The sequence below is a fragment of the Haemorhous mexicanus genome, chromosome 1 (genome assembly GCF_027477595.1).
Source record: "Haemorhous mexicanus isolate bHaeMex1 chromosome 1, bHaeMex1.pri, whole genome shotgun sequence".
Taxonomy (NCBI): Eukaryota; Metazoa; Chordata; class Aves; order Passeriformes; family Fringillidae; genus Haemorhous; species Haemorhous mexicanus.
The window spans coordinates 71,936,079-71,956,993 of NC_082341.1; the positions used below are offsets into that span (position 1 = coordinate 71,936,079).

At 37.8% G+C, this 20,915-nt stretch overlaps 1 protein-coding gene across 3 annotated transcripts in view; it reads right to left on the reverse strand.

Moving 5' to 3' along the window:
• The window catches only part of GMDS (GDP-mannose 4,6-dehydratase), a 409,191-nt gene that overhangs the window by 249,531 nt on the left and 138,745 nt on the right, over window positions 1–20,915 (reverse strand). For all 3 annotated transcript variants that reach the window (XM_059853649.1, XM_059853638.1, XM_059853660.1), the window contains exons 5-6: window positions 5,555–5,747; window positions 4,555–4,659 (exon numbers count right to left, since the gene is read on the reverse strand). In XM_059853649.1, the coding sequence (XP_059709632.1) occupies window positions 4,555–4,659; window positions 5,555–5,747 (298 nt within the window). The remainder of the gene's footprint in view (window positions 1–4,554; window positions 4,660–5,554; window positions 5,748–20,915) is intronic.

Consider the following 20,915-nt stretch of genomic DNA (forward strand, 5'->3'; position numbering starts at 1 on the left):
GAGCATATTGCTTTTCAGCTCGTGCCATACTTAGACAATAAATAAGCTTCAGAAATGGAAGATCCCATTCACCTTGGCATGACCATAAATCACGAAACTCTTGAGCTATACCTGGATAAAATGGATGAAAGTAACTGAAGAAATTAGTTTTAGCAAAGTATACTGCTAATACAGGTCTTTTTCCCAAAGGAAGCAAGTCATGCTTATCTTACATTACCAGACTATTACTGGAAGTACTCTGCCAGACCCTCAGCTGGCATAAATCAACACGACCCTACTCGCTTCAGTGCAGCTGTGTTGATTTATGTGAGCTAAAAAGTATGTACTGGTCAAAAAGTGACTATTTCATCTTACAAAACTGTAAAAGTGACTAAGCGAAATGAGAGGCAGTATGTATAATATAAAGAAAATAACAGAAAGGCTCAAAGTAGATGTATATTTTATTAAGATTAGTCTAACACAGTCACTAATTTTACTTCATATGAAATTTTAGAGAATATTTTCTGTTCTTACATGCATATGTATCTCTTGAGTATAGACCCAAGTATTTGTGCAATTTAATAATGCTGTACTATTCCCAAATTAAGATATAAGGCTCAGTGGGTTCAGCCAATCTCAGATTTATCACTGGTGTCTTTGTAAAGTCACTCTGATTGTCAGAACATGAAACATCATACTTAAAAGGAAGCCCACACAGTAAACTTAAGTGCTCAGCTTTACACTGTGGCGTCACATCTTAGAACTACTCCTGTTACTGTCTTTCTCTTAGAGAGCAAGATAAAAGTAGAAAACCAAATGTTCCCAAATCCAGCACTTCTCTCAAGCCTTTGTAATTTTGAGAAATATGAAACCTTTCATATTAGACTTAAGCACTCTTTACCCTTATGAACTCTGTGTAGACTTCCCTATTATTTTACAGGCTACATGAGATTAACTACTGGTGCTCCTTTCTGACTTTAAGCTGGAAAGGCTCAGAAGAAGAATTGGCATTCTGAAAGAAGAGGTGTAGATTCCTGAACTCCTTTTATAGGGAAGCAGCTCTTGAGATTAGGCAGTTCTCATTTTCACTAGGCTTGTGCACTGCTGCCCCAGCACTACAATATCAGAACATAATATAAAGAGGGTTTGTGGCAGATGCACTTGGCCCCCTTATCCAAACTAGCAATAGCTTGGTACAGGCTCCAAAGGATGCAAACACCTGAGTTGCAGGTGGGCCAGGAACTCCTCCAGGAAATCCACAAAGGGTCAGACTAACCCAGGGTGCATTGAGGCTTGGAACACATGAATAGTGGGTGGCTTTTCCAAGACTCAGTAAGGGAAGAACAAAGACAGTTGAGGGTCCAAAGGGATATACCTTCCCCATCACGTGTAATTCAACTACAAGCCAACCACTTTATCCCATAAATAACAGTCTAATTGAGCCTTCTTTGATCTCTTTCTGCAAAGCAGCATGGCTGTGTGACAGTGATCCCTCCTTGAGTTAGGACACTTCCCAAAGCTGCTCCGTGAGCCAGTGAGAGTTTTTCTACTAAAAACTTTGACTAAATGCAGTTTCAGTTCTATTTAAATTACAGGTTCACTACTTTCCAGTGCCTTTCCCCTTGATCTGGGACTCATCTCAAGGTTTGAGATTCTTTACCTGAGACTGAGGTATCACAGTGGAGAGACCCTTTATTCACAACAGATTCTCAGTAAATTGCTGACAGCATGCTAAATTAATACCAATGAATGCAGAAATTAATTTTTTGGACATAAATAATTGTAAAGGTCTGAGACTAAGACTGGAATTAGCTACATAAGCTGCATCAGGAGTTTATAAACTTGACTCAATAGGTCTCCCTTACACTTCAGCACTTTTAGTCTCTGTGCAAATCATTCCAAATTGATTCTAACTCACTATTCATTTATATGTTTCATCCATGCAGTAAGTAATAGAACCTTGCCATCAAACCTTGTTAAGTCATGTTTTTATAAATTCATATTAAACCCAATTTTGCTAAAACTTTGTGGGTGATTTTTTGAGCAACCCCAAACACATATTTGCAATACAGATCATGAAGCAAACTCCTTACAATTGTTCGTTCAATTCAACATCAGTGACCAGCTTGGCAGACAACTGCAAGTCACCATCTTTCAACATGAGTACTCCTACTTCAAATACAAATACTTCTATATTTGATCACAGCCCACAATGCAGGCTTTGAGGTATGAAAAATGCATTCTGCTCATCCTCACCATTGCCTTCCAGTGCAGGATATTTCACAGATCCCTAACTACAAGGAATACTAGAGTTTGTCTCTTCACAGTTTCCCCCCATAAATACATTTTTTGTAAGAAACTTACAGACATTTTCAAAAGTATGATTTAAAATTCAGGTATGTGCTGTCTGCCAGAAGTGATCAATTCTGCACCTCAGCAAGCAGCACTGCTGCAACCTACTGCTCTACTCTGATTCCTGGGCATTAGGTTTTGTGTGGACAAGATGCAAATAATACTACCATCAATGGGATGTTGTATTTGATGCACTCAGTGTAACCCTAAACCAACTGAAATAGTGGTATAGAGTATGGGAAGAAAATATGTATTGATTTATTTAGCTATTCCCAATCTTTGAAATCAGTATGAAAAAAGGCTAAACCATGAAGCATTCTAAAACTTCCATGGATATTACCAGCTTTGCACAGGAGTTAGAAATTCCAGTTAAATCCTCTTTTCCTGCTGAAGTACCTTTGCAATCTTCAAAAATATTAAGAAAGTGATGAATGGCTATCAAGAAGCAATCTCAAAACTACTCTTATATCATGTTCTTATCTGTATAGTATAGTTCCCAAACCTTTTCACACAAAAACACTATGCAAATAACACTGGTTTGTGGCAAGTACTCCTGCTAAGGCAAAAAGAATCAACTGAAACCATTTCTAGGACAAGATTCCTGTTCATGGCATAAAGGGTCCAAAACTTCACCCAGCAAACCCACACACAATGAAAAGTACAGCCTGAGGCTTCAAAGCACAGACCTGAGTGCTCCATGGGGACATTAAATGTGTTGTAAAGAGACCTCAGATTGGAAACCCTGTTGCAGTAGTGTTAAAGCAAACACCAGAGGGATCAAAATAGCAACGAGTACTGAAGTTTTCCTCCTTCAAAATGGCACAAGTCTATACCAGAGCATCAGAAACAGTACGTGTTCATAAAATTTTCATCTCACCTTGTAGCTCCTTAGAATTATTAGAAATCATGCCCAGCTCATATTTTTTATTACACATTCCCACATTTTTCACACTGGTCAGAATGTTTTGATTTCATAGTGATAACTCAGAGCAATTTAAGCATTAGTTTACACCACACTATGAATACACCTCAGTAAACTCTTTAATAGAAAGCAAAGTATTATGGCTTCTAAATTAAATAATCTAGTGAATATGATTCCCCTTTAATTTTGAACTTGAGCTTTATTTGCTCCAGTGAAGTGATACACCAGCTTCTACCACCAATTACTGTAAATGCTGCCTACCCACTGTATGATGAGGTTTCACAGCTGTGACTCCCAAAGACTGAAATGAATATTTAAATCCCATTGACATGGACTCCTTTTTTCTCCTCTTATTTTGTTTCTCCTTTAAAGCAGAGTTGAAATTATGGTCTGTTTTATATAAGTACCATATAAGTATGATTAAAAATCTTCTATTTTGTGCCAAGCTATAATTTATATAATAGCATTCCTGTAAAACTTGAATTTATTTTTCATTTAGAAACAGACCACAATAAAAGGCTTCTGCACTGAGAATCCAGTTTTCTGTGTTAATTTAAAGTTTAATTTTAGAGTGTTTTCAACAGTCACAATACTTAAAGGGCAGAGGAAAACTGTCATTGTAAAAGAGACTTCTAATCAACCACGGAGTCTTACTCAAACTAAATACCAGCATTAATTGTTCATAAAGTACTGCAAGGGGAAAAGGGATGATTAGGTGGAATTTAAGCTGCATTGCTATTAAGGATTAAACTGAAATGCATTTTAAAGCCATGTGTTAAAAGCCATCTTGTAAAACAGTATGGGCCATAATTCAAATTTTTTTCAAAATATATCAGGCTGTACTAATTAGCCTTAAAAACTTAGAGCATCCATTATTTCTGCCTCTTAATTTGACACTTATACACAAATTAAAATCTTGAGTGTGTCACACCTGAAACTGCATCTGTTATGTAGTTGCCCAAATAAATGCTTAGAAAACCAGCCTTTTTCAATGTGTCACATTAACATTTCTGCCTTTACTTATTATCAAGAGGGACACAAAATTAGATACCCAAACTTCTCTTTGGTGTTCATGAGCTACAAAAACGAATACAATGCTTGAAGGGGAAAGCTGCTGTTCTTGAGCTCTGAGGCTCTGAGACTGCCAGGAGGGCTGCACCAAATGCCATGGGTAGGCTGCAAGTCGTGACACCTTCCCTACAGAATTCTGGCAAGTTTAAATGAAACCTGTGGATGCATTGTTCCATTTTTCCAATCAGATATACACAAGGCTGGAAACAGTTTCACACAGATTTTCTAACCTCTTCTGGGGCTCTCATGATTGAAGAGGATGCCATTCACAGCAAAGAGATTGTAGGCTTCTCTGAAGTTCACCACAATCCAGTAGGCATACAGTTTTGCTGCCCCTGTAAAAATAATTTTGAAGTGTTATTGTATAAATGCTTGGCTCATACACAGCTCAGTCACACACCAAGTCTCTGTCACATGCAGGGTGAAGTCCACATTTCAACAGCAAAGTGCTTTAGCATTTGATCAGTTCCCTATATGTGCCAAATTTTATATTTAAAAAAAACTAACAAAAACAGCCCAATAAACAGCAGCTGAATGGGAAAATACTCATATTCTGAGCAGCCTCTGAACTGGCCAGAAACATCAGGGCACTTTCTTACTAGTTTTCTTCTACACACTCAAGCACAGCATTTTTTCTTTCACAATATGATTTACGCGGTCGGAGCGTGTGAAATATGCCACTGTAGTGACCTCTGTTAATTAAAAAGAAATCAAAACAAAACCAAAATTACTTTGGAGGAATAAAAGTGAAAATCTGGTGCCTTAACACTCAAATTGATTTGAAACATTATCACCAAAGTCCTCCATGCCCATTGCTTTAATAAGTGTTTCAAATTTCATACGAGTTCACGATGGAAGATGTGAGCTCTTGGGAGTCTTTCGTTTAGGTGAAAAAAAAAAAAAAAAAAAAGAAACTTTATCACTTCAGTGGTACCTCACAACCCTTTGTGAAGGAGGAGTCACCCTACTCCCCCTTTTTCAAGAGCTCTTCACCTCTGAGCTGAATGAACAAGGCCTTGTGAAGTGAGATGCTAATTTCCAACCCCCAGGCAATGGCAGCAAATACTTTTTATACAGTAATTCATAAAGGTATGCCTCTCAACATGTCTAGTCACTTTAGCTCTATCATCATTCTAATCTCACATCCAAATGACTTCAGCCCTGAGACATGAGCAGGGAGAACAGACAGATAGACAGACACTACACACACACACCATCAGCACTCCTCACCGTAAGGCGATCTTGGGTAAAAAGGGGTGGTCTCCTTTTGCGGGATTTCTTGCACTTTTCCAAAAAGTTCACTGGTGGAGGCTTGGTAAAACTTCACAGAGTTGATAAGGCCACAGGTCTTAATAGCATCTAGGAGCCGTAAAGTGCCAACCCCATCAACGTCAGCAGTATATTCAGCTAGGTCGAAGGAAATCTTGGGGAGAGAAAGAAATAAAAACCCACCGATTTTACTAAGGCACCAGAACATGCCAAAATCATGTGCAACCAACCAAAGCAATACATCACTTGCCACAGACCATCTAGTCATTTCTGTACAAAGTAGATACTCAGTTTACAAAAGTACCCTCAAAGGATTTCTAAGAATAAATAAGTAGTTCCATAAATAGCCAAACCAAATGACTGGTGTTGTCTGGGATTATTTTCCCACGTGAAGTAAGGGGTAAGCCTCCCCATGGTGGGAACATTATCAGGCACCCTCTTTTCTCCACAGCTGCCAATTTCCACAGCAATCACTTGGGCTTGATATCTTTGACACACTTGAATTTGGTTATAATTGGCCAAAATATTTTTTTAAAAAGTCATAGGACAGAGAGCATGACAGCACCAACAAGCACAATCCCCACCTCCCCCCCAAACTTTTAACAAGGTCCAAGGTTTTGCAATTTAAACAGACATCAAAGTTCAGAGAAGAGTAGAAGTACCTGCTATCAAATGAGACGCCTGACACTATCTGACCAAGGTGTACCACAGCTGTGGCTTTTGCACAGAGCTTAGAGAGATCATAAAATGTGACTGCAAAGGGTTGGAGGTATGCAAAAATACCAGCTGACATCTCCAGCTGACATATTCTTCAAAGTATGATAATAAAGTCATGCCCACTGGTGGGCCAAGATTCCTTTTTCTCTCCCCACTCCAGTATTTATAGTTACCTTTATGATGAGTTTGTCTTGTGGCCTATGCCACAATCAGTGGTCAAGTCTAAGCTTTCAGATTGCTTCAAAAATACATTAATTATTTTCTTTGCAGTTACAGAAGAATTAAAAAAACACCTGGAACAAGTAAGCTGAAGGCAAGAGGTGTGTTGTGACCACCCCAATCTGAAGACAGGAGGAAACATGCTTAGAAGGGAGCTCACTCTTTTTTTTTTTTTTTTTTTTTTTTTGAGTACAGGCTGTTTTTCTGGAGTTTGCAACAAAGTTCCTGGACTCCGAAGAATTTTTTCCCACCAGTGCCCATCCCAACAGCATGTCCCTCCTTCCCTCTACAGCCTCTTCCCTACTCAGGGATTTTGCTTATGCCAGTTTTTGAAAAAAAGTCCCCTGCTTATATTGCCAATGTTACAAAAAGCAAAGGTGAATGGGCTTTTGGAGCAGTTTCCTTCATGGCCCTGACCCAAAGAATTATTCCACCTATGTCCCCTCTGGCTGATTCAGACTGATAGCCCTGTATTCATTCCTCCTGTTAAGCCACTTCCCCTATTCAGTAACCACTGGAGGTTTAAGGCTTATTTACACAGCAGATGGAAAAAAAAGAATTGATTAATTTGTATTTTCACTTATGGTTAATTTAATACAGGTATGAAATTATCTAACTTGTGTTACTGTGCTCCGAAATAAAAAGGTTCACACACAGTTTTGAGCTGAAATAGGTAAAGATATAAACAAAACCAAACCTTCCTTTTCCTTTTTTAACTGAAAGAGGGAAAAAAAAAAAACCACAAAAGGAAACCTGATACTTTGTCTTATTAACCTGGTATGACCCAGCTGAAATTGAGCGCTGATCTATCAAGAAGGGCTGTGCATTTTTTGTTTTAATCCATTTGGCACAAAGATGACAGCCACTTAAGTCTCTCAACTTCAGTGTCAGAGTAACTCTTAGGAAAGCATCTTAATGAGTAGATGGTACAGTCAATAATGTACTAACCAAAATAAATTGGTGCATAAATCACATGTCCCAGCTCTGCAATGAAAGCAAAATACATAATAACTGTAGCAGAATCAGGAATTTACCTATATTAAGGCATTGTTTCCAACAAATAATCTGCTAAAAACATCCCTCTGAAATGCAAATCATAGCTTCCATATTCTACTGCAAAGCAAATGGCACATGTAACTGAGGCAGTCTAGGAGATCCAAGATTATAAACTCTTAGCCAAAAGGAGCAATGAGGCCACAGCAGCAGCAGCCTTGGGAAATGCTCTCATTTCCTAGCAGCCCTGGGAAAAGAATGGTGAAGAGACCAGTTTCACAAGAGATGGTTTTCCCTATTGCCTGATGAATGACCTCAGCCTTCACCTTCAGAAAACTCTCCCTGGGGTGTGAGGTAATTGTGCTCCACGCTGACTGGGTCCAAGTGTCCCCTAGCAGAAACCACCAGCTCTGTGTCTGTTTTGTAATGCAGACTGCTGTCCACCAGGGTCAGGGCTCAGACCACTAAATACATTTCATTTTGGAGTGCAGGTTAGACAAAAAAGGTATTCGGGAAAATTTTAAAAATGGTTTTATCCACTAAAACATCCAACACCAAAAACTCTGGATTGTTAAGAGACCTGTGGAAGGTAGGGGCAGCTATATTGTAAATACGGATAAAAGCAACCCAAATTTTACTTTGATTCTAATTCAAAGTTAAAAATGTAGAAGGGTTTAAAAAATACCAATTTTTTATTATCAATTAAGTAGTTATAAATAAATCAGGGTAGACCAAGAAGAGATGATAACTTATACCTTACATCATTATTCCCCTCTCCTTATACACTTTATTTTGTGTAAGACTAGCAGAAATACCAGAAAAAAAGGGGAAAAAAAGGCAAAAAAAAAAAAAAAAGAAAAAAAAGCTGGGGCTTCATTAGGAGTGATGTGCAAGAGAAAACAACATGCATGCATGCATGCCACATAAAAAAGAACTGAGTTATAGAAATTAAATAGATTTCTATACCAGATTCCATGGATGTTACTCTTACAAATAACCTTCACTGAAAGAGTAAAAACTTCATGATATTACTGTAAAGGTAACATGTATCAAGGCTAAAACCGAGTCATACTTTACGGAAAATTAAACATTTATCCAGTGGGGAAAAAAGAGCTGAGCTAATACCCACAGATGAGAGTTTTCAAACTGCCTAATTTATGACAACTTTCTTAGGTGTCTAAATTAGGAAGTTTGTCTTCCTCTACACCAATGAAGACAGTAGTGAGACAGAGCAGAAAACATAACAGAGATGCTCTTGATCATGCTTTGGAGAACCTATTTACACACGTTGATTTTTAAACTGAGCTACATAAGACAGATGCTCCATTCTTTCCCCAAAACTCCAAAACTCTCAACAAGAGAGCAAGACTTGCAACTAAAACTTGTTTTGAAGGAGACATAGAGCTTATCTCTTACTCTCAACAAGAGAGCAAGACTTGCAACTAGAACTTGTTTTGAAGGAGACATAGAGTTTTAGTAATGACTGGACTAAGGAAAAGAAGATTCTTTACCTGGCAGAAACTTTAAATCTGAAAGTTTTCTCAACAGGTATTGAAGTAATGGATCCAATACTTTGGCCTCTTTGGACAGATTTTGTGCCAAAGGTAAATCATGGCATACCAACCAAACAGAAATTGTCTTCTCGAAACACATGAGTCTGAGTGACCTTGGCACTCACTTCCCATGTACAAAGGGGACACCATGCTTTTGCAGCTGTCATTGTTGATCTCTGGAGATACTATGAAAGTATATTTTTCAGCTAAATCTATTTATTTCATTCAGTGGATAGTGATAAGTGCGTCATTACTATAGGACAAAGAAAAATAAGGAGACACTTGAAAAAAGTACTTCAAGTTCCAGGTTTTCAGGTTCTGAACACCCTGCAGAATTTCCTCAAGGAAGTCTAAAAAGCAAACGGATTCCTTATGTACATGGGAATTCTACATACTGGGTATCTTCTTTGCTGGATTCATCACTAATATAGTACCTTTCAAACACAGACAAGAAAAAATTTCCATAGCAAGGCTTACTATAGGATGATAAAATTTTCATGGAAAAAGCATGGTTTCATAAGTTATAAAACTTCTGCAAGCACAGGACACAATATGAATACACTGTACTACATTATGTCTCTTCTTTCATGTGGCTACAATCAGAATGAGTTTTGTGAACTGGTTTCTACCTTTTGAATTTGAACTCTTGTATTCCCCTCTCCCATTTATTTCTCTTTAAAATCAACAGATTCAATCTCTACAAGAGATATTAATTTAATAGAGCAATACTTTAAATACAATATTTCCCAACTGATCATTCAAAACCAAGCTTAGCAAGGTCTTCAACAAGATTTAAAAGCTTACTGAAAAGTATCTAAATGAAAACATATGGGTCTCACCCTCCACAAGACCACATTCCTATCATGTCTATAAACACTGTATACAAGACTGTCGACTTAATAATATTTGCTTTTGACCAATGTGTTGTTGTCAGCAATGGTGATACTCTGAAAGTTATCCATTTAGTGCACACATAGTTTTAACTTTGTGGGACTCTTCATCTCTCTTTGTCATTTGGAAGAATCCAACAGACAAGCTGTGATCATATTAATTATTAGTTTCCTAAAAAAAAAAAAGCATATGCTAGCTGAATGTGCTTCAATGCTCTATGGAAGGAATATAAATAATTATTTGAAATTTCATCTCTTCCTTACAGTCTTCTCAGTTTCAGAAGATAGGATTTCTGGAAGGCTGGTGTAATAAGAGGGAAGCTTATATGAAGCCCCAGGAGGAAACAGGATAGTATAAATGTAAATTAATATTCTTTCACTGTAAAAAAAGAGGTGGCTAACCTAAGTATAACATCAACTTAAGCATCACTGCTCTTTTGAAAAAGCCTATTGTAGATTCTTTAGGTTTATCAAAGGAGAAGATATGTGTATCAAGTCATTAAAAATGGTTTGTGCCAGAAAAGCAAATCACAAAACAGAAAAACTGCTCAGAAAGGTTTCAACTCTCACAAGTGTCACAGTGGTTACTTTTTTGCATTCTTTAAAATCAATTCTGTTTGCTTTGAATATTCCGTGTGCCTTCCACTGCCAATAAAAACCACTGGGATCACTTACATCATCTCAGTAAACAAGCTGCTCAATCCCTAGGAACAGGCATGCAAAGCATAAGATTCCAGTTGCTAAATCTAATACAGACTATGGGCCAAGAATTCCTGTAAAGTCCTAACACACTGAAAAAAAAAAAAAAATCTTAGGGATTTTAGGAAATATAAAGTATCTGGGGGAGCTGAGCTGTGTTAAGGGGATGGGAAAGAAAATGTCAGGTAAGCTTCTAAGAGAATGTGACAATTCCTCTTCCCCCAGCCTCTTGAAACTCAATGAAAGCTTGTCCTCTCACGCAATAAAAAAACTAATTGAAAGATACAAAATCCCCCAAACAATTACATATTTTGCTATACAGAAAAATAATCAATTCAATAGTTCTGAACTGCCTATTACTAAGCAATACTGTTGATATCTTAAAACCCTATTCAATTTCTTAGCTAAACAGAAACAAACTAAAAAAGTGACTGAAATTCTGGCTAAAATGAATAGGGCTTTTGTAGCTTTATTTTCTTTCCCATTTATTTCCTTGTTCTCTGATTAGCAAGACAAAAAAAAAAAAAGTGATCTGTATAAAATTAGAGTATTTGGACAACATGACTACAAGTGGAGAATTAGCAAAGAAAAGATTTTATAAGTGGAAACAGAAGCCAACATTGTTTCCTAAAATTTATGTCAGCCTAAAACATTCACAATATTGCTGCAGCAAGAGAGCCTGGGTAATGTGTATTTTCAAGTTATTTGTGATGCAAAGGAGTGCAGTTATCAAAGCAGTGCAGTTGATAAAGCCAGTGCTTATTCTTCTACCTCTCTACCAGTGCTTACATTTTGGTCCTGTGGGGGAGTTTCACTGTGGCTCTGCCCCACTACATGCTGTAGGCTGTGTGACTGGAGAGACTTGAAATGGTAAAAGTTTGGCTTTGACATCAGTGAGCCAGCATTTCACCTTCACCTCTAACTCTGGAGGCCCAAATCAAAGTACAAAAATAACCTTTTTACTGTTTGTGAATTTAAATGATCCTTGATGATTTTCAGGTTCTGTAAAAACTTCCTTTATGCAGCTGCAATACTCAATGATCAGGATCAAGAGGCCCCCTAACATATTCCACAGTGTATGTTCACACAGCAATTTTTCATGGCTCGTCTTGGGTAAGTCTTCCTTATAACTCTCCTCCAGATTAATTTCAAGTTCTTGATGCAAACCTACAGAAATAATCTTTAAAGAGAAATAACTTGGCTTTATTAAGGTTCCCTTCTTCCTTCTTAGGAGTAAAAACTCCTACTTGCTTTTTGCTGGGTGGAAGAGAGAAAAAATAAAATAAACCCAAAGAGAATAAGCATGGAGAAATACTCCTTGAGTAGGTAAAGTTTCATATTTATCTGGCCTCCTATCAGTAGGAGTTGAAAGTTGGATTCATTATCCAGTTTCTTTAGCAAGTGATTCCTTCCTGGCAAACTGCAGGTGCAGTTGTAAATTGAACTCTCGAGGTCATCATGTTCACCTTTGCCTCTAAAGCAGCCTGCTGCTTTATGTGTGACCAGCTAAGAGCCATGGAAGAACTACCAGGTCCTTATTATTTTCAAAATTTTGATGCCACAACCTTTCCATTGGAATACCCATTCTCCATTTCAAAAAACCAGACTCCTACATCTTGTACAGTTGTCTTGACCATTGGATTCAAAGGTGTGTTTGGACCAGATCTCCAATAGAAGTAATTTGCAAATTGTTTACTCTTCTGCTCATTACCTATCTACTGTAGTGAATCAAGAGAATTTAACAGACTGGATTAAAAGGGAGTTGCCCAGAGACAGGTCAAAAGGCAATGGACACAAGTTGGAACATGTGAAATTACAATTAGATGTTAGGGAAAAAAGAATTCACAACAAGCTGGTCTCTCTTACAGCCACCTGCTGTAAGCTGGTCCTGCTTTGTGAAATGATCCAGTCCAGACGACATTCAGTCACTGCTGCCAAACTCCATTATTGCACAGTTTTAAGAAGAGAGGGAGATAGGATTACAGCAGTGCGTTTCAATCTTCAAACATGCAGCAGCATCCAAGGAGCAGAACGTGGATGTACAGTGTGCAAGAATGAGACCTGACCTTGTAAAAAAACAGTGATTTCTACTAGAAAAGTAGAGAGTTATTCACAGCAGCTTTTTGGAGACATGCAGTTCAGCTTGCTATCCATCACATCTCCTCCACAGAAGAGCTTCAGATAGAGGAATGCTCAGATCTGATAGTAAAAAAAATACCAAAGCGGAGGAGGAAAAGGAGGAGGGATATCACAGTACATGAGATTCAGTATGGCCATAAACCTTTGTCACAAAAATGTAACCTCCCCATTAGTTTTGCTTATCTTCTCATCCATTTGTTATTAATTTGATGGAACTGGGGAGTTGTCAGGGTTATGTGATGCAAGGGATTTATCTTGCAGAACAATCTCTGACCCACTGTTCTAAGTCTTCAGTTTCAAATTACAGAGATTAGAAAAGAAGCTTTAAAAAAGCAGCATTGATTCTTTATTCACTGTCAGCATGATTTTGTACAGGGATAGCTTCAACAATTTACATACACACCCAAACTCTTAAGCACATGCCACATGCAGCAAAGTCAGGACGGGTTTCGATGTTTCAAATATTGTAGCTTCAATAGCTAATGACATTGTAATACCCTAAAAGCTTTCTTACATACTGAAGTCCAGCTGTGCCAGAGGCTTTAAATGCTATTTAATAGAAAGACAAAAAGGGGCAACTTGCAGAGTCACTAGAGAGCATTCAAAGGGAGATGTAAAAAGATAGCCAATTCATTTTGCTTTATATGTACCAGGGGAATAGAGAGCTATGAATAATATCCATGCAGAGAATGCAGTCACTTCCAAAGAACTAGCACCATTCTTACTCACTTTCACATATAAATACATTAATTTAAAACATACAGGTTATTTAAAACTCTAACATGACAGCTATATTATAGTTTTGGGGTTTTTTTACTTCTGAAGCTTTTTAAAAAACTTTCATCCTCCCTTCCTTGATGCTTTCAGAACACATTGAAAGATGCTTTTCACAGTAGTGATAAAAGCATCATCACAAGCAAAAAATAAAGAAATTTAAAAAAACCCCAACCCCTAGAAAGAGCAATCAGACCTTCACCATCTATCTGCTTTATGATTTTGGTAGACTTTCAATGGATGGCTAGATAGACACTGAATAAAGCATGAATCTAGCATGGCAAAGCTTTGTTAACAACAGCATCTCCTCTCTTTGCCTTCCTGGCCAACAAGACTGCAAAGCACAGCTTAACACAAGGGACCCTCCCAAATATTGACAGAACTCTGTATTGCCTAGGGCTAGAATTAACCCAAAACTTTGCAAATGATGACCTTGCCTGACTCTCTTGTACCTCCTACAAATGCATAAGGTAAAACATCCCTAGGTTTATGGGGCTGGTCAGAAGTTCTGCCTTTTCAACCAGAGAAAAGCTATGTTTTCAGCATTTATTATTACTGAAGATTATTTCTCAGACTGCAATTCTTTATTCCAAATGCCACTGTTAAAGAAAGCTTAAAAGCAGTTCAAAATTCAGCTTCTCAGATACCTCTAATGTATCAAAAATACTTCTCCCTTCATGACAAAATAAAATAATAATTCATAAATGGAGTTGGCATATTTTATTATGGAGTATGGTCTTCTTACCTTAAGGGCATTTGATCTGGAAAAAAATGTACTGAAGCTATGCAGATCCTTTGTAGAATCACTTAAAATGATTTTGAAAAACCTGAGAAAACTTGCTAAAAATTAATAAACTTTTTCTCTAAAAAAAAATACTTTTTTTCCTAATTTTCCCTCCTGTCCACACATTATTTACATTATCCATTATCTGCCCAGTTCTCCAAGTTATACTTTTCATTATTTTGGGATGGCTTTCTGTGCTATATCCAACTGGTAACTGATGCAGCACAGCTCATGATAAAAAGATGAGAAAAATCACTAACTGCTGTTAAAGTCTTACAATTCATTCTGACTAAGCCACTTTGAATGAAACAATTATAGAAATATGACATATACTTCATTAAAAAACCCCCCACGTTCTATAACGATTATCAAAAGCTTTTAGCTTTTACTCTGTAGAAATATCTATGATTTTTAATTTTGTCAAATTAAAGGAATTTTCTCCTCCTCTGAACAAGAATTGCTACCTGCTTCCTAAGAGCTAACTAAGGGTTGAAGGAGCTTCCCTGCTTCACAGGGATGCTCTCAGAAAAAAAAAAAAAATTATTACATCAGTGTGCTTGTTTTAGTCATTCATGAGACCATAAACCCAATCAGAGAGACTGCCCACGAATATGGGCCCAGACAGGGGCTAAGACACAGCCACCAAGTCAGTGCCAGAAAACAAGTTACCATTTCACTGTGGAGCTGAGGTAATGCTGTCTGGAAGCACTCTTAAACCATGCAAGATAAAGCAACTTATCTTAGCTCTCTCTTATTGTCAGCTACTCAAAAACCATCATCACAGCCTGACTGAGGGCAGAGAGGGACCTCAGCTCTGACCACAGCTTGTGGTGCTTCATTTGAGGAGGAGCTTTCAGAACAGGACTTCAGGGAGACAAATGAGAACATGACTTTTTAAGGGAATGAATAAGTGTGTGCATACACGCACAGAGAGGAAAAAGTGATGAAATCTTGTCTTGAGCACAGCAGGGAAATGGTGGAATCACACATTTAAAAAAATGCATAGATGTGGCATCTGGGGACACATTTTAGCAGTGAAGATGGCAGTGTTAGACTGGTGCTTCAACTCAATCTTAGATGTCTTTTCCAGCCTTAACAGCACTGTGATTCCATCTAGGGAACAACCTCTGCCTTGAAGCTCCCAGAGAGGGAGTTCAGAGCTCAGAGTCCAACACCTGCATCTGTGTGGCAAAAGAGTTCTAAGTACTCCATCCCAGAAGGCAAAGGATGCCTGCCCCATTTGTGCCCTCAGTTTACTCTTAAAACAGTAAAACCACACTTTTACAATAGTAAAAGTGCCACGGAAACACATTTTCTAAATAAACACAATCACTTCAGTCCTATTCTTGTCCAATCACTTTCCTCAGAAAGCCAATATTCTCCCCTTATCTGCCATCACTTACAACGCTTCTTAGAGTTCCATCTCCACAGACCTAGTTCTACTTTCTGGTTTGCCATGAATCCATTAAAAAAACCACCACTCTTCTTTAGCTAGAATGTTTTTCAGCATACCTCAGACTGCTATGCAATTAATGCCCAAGCCTTTTCTTTTTTCAATTTTACTGCATGTACATTAAGAATAAAATTGGGATGGCTAATTGCATGGCGCAAGTTTGGATGGATAGGTATGTACCCACAAAAGTCATGCTCCCACAGCTGCCACCTTCCCTGCTCCAGTACTTCATCAGGAATGACTGGGAAAATGAATAAACATGCAACAGCATGTCAAGAAATAAGTCACCAGGGTTTGGCTTTTTCAGTTTTCTTTTTTTGAACAGGGCAAATAATTGCCTTTTCTTCCAATACATAAGGTCATCTTCTGTGAAATTTCACTCTGAAATGTAACTCAAAGAAAGGACAACAATTCCAAAACCCAGCAGCATTCTTTTCCATTTACTTGTTCTTGGGAACAGCTACTTAAAGATACTTAAAAACATTCTTTAACTAAATAAAAGAGTCTGAGGTTTACACCAGCCCTGAAACAAAACCACTGAATCCTTCAAATTTATTAAAATTGCAACCAGCAAACCAAACAAAACCACCCACACGCCTTGAAATGCTAAAGTGGGTGAACCCTAGCAGAGGAGCACTAATGCTCTAATACCTGTAGTGCATGTACAGGCACTACATATGATTAATTTTAAAATATGGGTATTAATAGCACCCACAAATACAGTAGCTGATGATGGCTTTGTTGTGAATGATGTAATAAACTTGTAGAAACTGCTTTCAGTAAACTCAGTGTGTAATTACATACCTCAAAATGGACTGTGATAGTTCATCCTGTCTAGGAAGCTACTGGAGTAGAATACCCTATTATTCCTATTTTAGGTGCTCAGATTTTTCTGTGGTTACAGTACTTTGAAAACCACGAGCCTTATATCTTCTCCAGTTGCTTCCTTTCAAGGCGAACACGGCTGTTTTCTGTGTGACAGTGAGCACTCTGAACTCCAAGGTGATCCCCCACATAAAATGTTCTACTTAATCAACTGATCTGTCTCAAAAGGATGTGGGTGGCTGGCTAGAAGAAACCTATGGGATGAAATCTGAGAAAAACATGTGTCTCAACAGGTATGTGGAGGTAAGGGGGAAAAGGCCAAGGGGCAGAGAGCTTAAAGGGATGAGACCCGTCTGGCTAAACTTTATTGAACAAGCAGGATGATACTCTCAGAGAATAAATCAGCCTGTTATTTTTTCTGCTAGTATTCCCTTTGCCCTACTTTATTCTTCCATTTATTATGGACTACTAAAGCCTCTTCACTACAACTCTTAGGAAACAATGTATAGGCATAAATTTTAAAAGGCAGCTTCAACACTCATGAGCCACGGTGATCGTAAATCAAAGCAGAACATTGCAACTGATTTGTATACTGTAACCCACAACCCTAACCTCAGTCCTGTTTTTCACCTACATCTTGGATTCTGACACAGAGAAAAGGACTAGGAATAACAGCTGCTCTTCCCTTGAACATTAAACCACTCATGAAAAAGGAATATGGTAGTCAACTAAACACAAAAACTCAACAAGTTGTGAATTTTCCCTCTCTCCCCTAAGAACAAACACTGTATTTCTTTATTGGCCCTGACTGTGCTCTAAAACAGCATTGCAGTTTTTGTCTCTAGCAGTGCTAGAAGGGACAAAAGACCATACTGACCTCTACAATAAAATGCTTCTCTTCACAATATTGTAGGGTGGCACTTGAGGTGCCAGAAAAGGTCCTCTCAGAGCAGCTTGAGCAAGACTTGACTAATGTATAAAAAGCTTTGTCAGCTTTCAGAGTGAACTTGGCAGCCTCATGATGAGGCATCATGGAAAACCACTGTGGAAGACAAGACCAATTTGCCAAAATGTACTGAACAAGTCATTGGACACAATCAGTGGAAACATCAAATTTGACAAATAAGGTGAAGTCTGTAAAATTGTGAACGACTGCACTTTAGTTTGAAGAAAATGTATGGCTCAGGCAGATGCCATGTCCCTATTGTATGCAAATATTTTATTTCAATTAGCACTTTTCAATCATGCTTTTTCTTTTCTGAATGACTCATGGATATCTCAGTCAAGAAATGGCAGGATCACAAGCACATGCCAACAGGGTGCATTATCTCAAGGAGAGATAAATGTAGAAGGAGTCATGTAAATCTATCTCAGGATTTTTTTCAACCTGTCTTCCCTTCCAAGCACATTTTCTCTACATGCCTGCAAGCCTCTATAAAATAGCATACTCAGTTTCCATGTCCTTTCAAGCAAGCCAGTACTCACAAGTATTTAACTGAAACTGAAAAAATTGTGTTTCCAGAGCTTGTCCGTCAGGCAAGAAAAAAATCAAGTTCAGTCTGTAAGTTTTATCACATAGTATTAAGCCAAAGAAGATGTTGTGACACCAACTTGCCCACAAAATGCACATACAAAAAGGGGAAATCTTTAGAATTTCTACAGACCACTTGAGAGAGCCCTGCTGCACAGGCAGTGATTATCCATGAGGGAAACGTGCTGAATAGCTGTGAAGTATGGCTGGATGAAAAAATACCGCAAGTTAAGATCCGTGATTGCACACAACCCTGACATCAGCTAAGAGTGCTACGTCTCGTGGCTGCAGTAGGAATTTTAGCTAATTTCCAGTGTGCTGACCCCAAGCTGCTCTGGGGCTTTGAGCATCCTCATCTGGGATGCAAAATGTTCTGTCAAGGAACAACAAAACACCGGGAGAAACAAACTGGTGCTGCCTGTTTGCCAGAGAAACAGAAGAAATTTCTAAAGTGTCATATGGGAGTCTGGAAACATTAGTTAATTTTTGATCCTGTGTCATTAATATGCCAAGGAAGCTGGGCTGGGAGGGCTGAAAAATGTAAATAATGAATGGTGATGAAAAATTCTATAATTGGTAAAAAATTAAAAAGTTTTGTCATGAAAGCAAAACCTCAGCAAATGTTTCACTTTCCACTCCTATAGATTTTAACACCTCTTATGTTGCTAGAGTACTCTCTCCACGCACAAATTTAAGCTGATATTAACTGCAGTTGCATCTGAAAGTATGTATTTTTCATACCAGTTAGGTTCTAGGCAGTAATCCTTTTCTCAGAAACTGTAAGATTTAAATGAAGTCATCGTTGCTAAGTGCACTAGTCAGCCATAGATCATGTTCTCAGAAGTACAAAGAGTACTCAAGGGTGAAAGTTTCTTATGATAATGTATGATTTCTACATTAAATACAGAACCACCATTATACAATTTTAGCATCTTGCCAACTATTTTTTTTTTTTTTTTTTTTTTTTTTTTTTGAGCAGGAGTAGGAGGGAGAAATAAGGAGGTTAAATGGAACTGGAACAGTACTGTTTGTACCCTGGTGAATATTAGGGAAATGATAAATGATCCCTAGGCACACAGACTGATTTATGTAATAAAAAGTAAAATACCGTGGGGTGGAGCCTTCATGTGAAAATCTCATCCTTGGACAGCTAAAAGGTATGAAATGCACCCAAGTGTCTCAAACCCCTCAGGGCTGCAATTAACTCATGATAACCACACCCACGAGAACTGTCTCCTTTGCTCCTCTGTTGGGTGGGAGGAAAAGGAAAGGGAAAGAGCTGCATTTCTGAGTATGAAAAATGAAAGATTGATAGTTTACATTAGTGAACACTTTAAAATCAAACTGTTGAGATTTCTTAATTTTTGATTTTTGCTAGTTAACAGCATGAGTAAAGAGACACCACATCTCATGTCAGTACGAAAATGGAAAAAAACAGGTAAAGAAAAGCCAATAAGGCAAATACACATTAAAAAATCCACATATATGCATAAACCAAACTTGTTAGTAGCCTGCAGTTAATACAATAATGATATTAATAAACAACACAAACAAAATGTGATTAAACCTCATTCTGCAAAGACTGTTACTCAGAAAATTCAAATAAACTGTGCTATCCCTAAACCATCAACATGGCTTGACAATCCCACCTGCAGGCACCTAAAATTTCTTTTTCTCTTTCTGGTGCTAGAAGATACCATTAGAGAGCACTGAAGTCATACTCCCCATATTATCTTGAAAAAGTCTGAACTCTTCCTAAAAAATTAAGGGGATAATGTTAGGAAGTGTTTTATTGAGGAAAAAAGTGTGAATCAAACCAACTTAGATTCCTTAGCTGTACTGGCCATACAGACAATTCTCAGATTCATACCCAACTCAACTGGTTTTTACTTACATCTTTGCTGCATTGAAATGAGGAGGCATTTTTTTTATTGCTACAAGATTGCCAAACTTATGAAGAAAATTAAGCTACTATGCTTGTAAAGTGTAGCGATGTGCCAGCCTAGTAATGCATTTACAGAGCATTTTTATCCTGCAGAAAGAGGAAATAAACAAAGAATTTTCTTCCTGAGGTGAGAGAACACACAGATATTCAATTCCCTTTACTGAATTGATACTATTGGCTCCCTGCACAACAAGAGCAAATACTGTGCAATGTATCATCACAGCAACTTGCCATAGACAGGTAGGAGATTGAATTAAATACCATGCCAAAATTACAGCAGTCTGATCCTAGGAGTCTTGCATATCCCCAACCCTGCCCCAAGACTTTAGTTCCCATTGACATTTAACAACCACCACCACTTTTGAAATTATGGCTTCCCACAAAAATTCCAAATTCAAACTCCATACAATCAATGTATTTGTATGAAATTCAGTATCTGGGAAATTAACTTGCTCTTAAAATTGTATGTAAAGACATTTCAGCACGCAGTAGAGCAAATATACACTGCATCTCAGTATCCTGTTTTAAATGTTTATTATTTTCTTCTTCCCTAGAAATCGTAAAACTGAAGCTGTTTAAGAAGCAGATGTGATGCAACAGTTGCTCTAAAATGCACGTCCTTATCAGTATAAGGTTTAGTTCAGATTCTTTGTCTCTTTAAAATCTGCAAATTCATCCTCAAAACCTCCCTCAGCTGAAAATTATTCTGCCTACATTGGGAAATCTCACCTAACCTTAAAAACATAGAAAATTTCACAGTTCAAGACAGCAAAGGAGGGGATAACAAAAAGTTTTTAGCT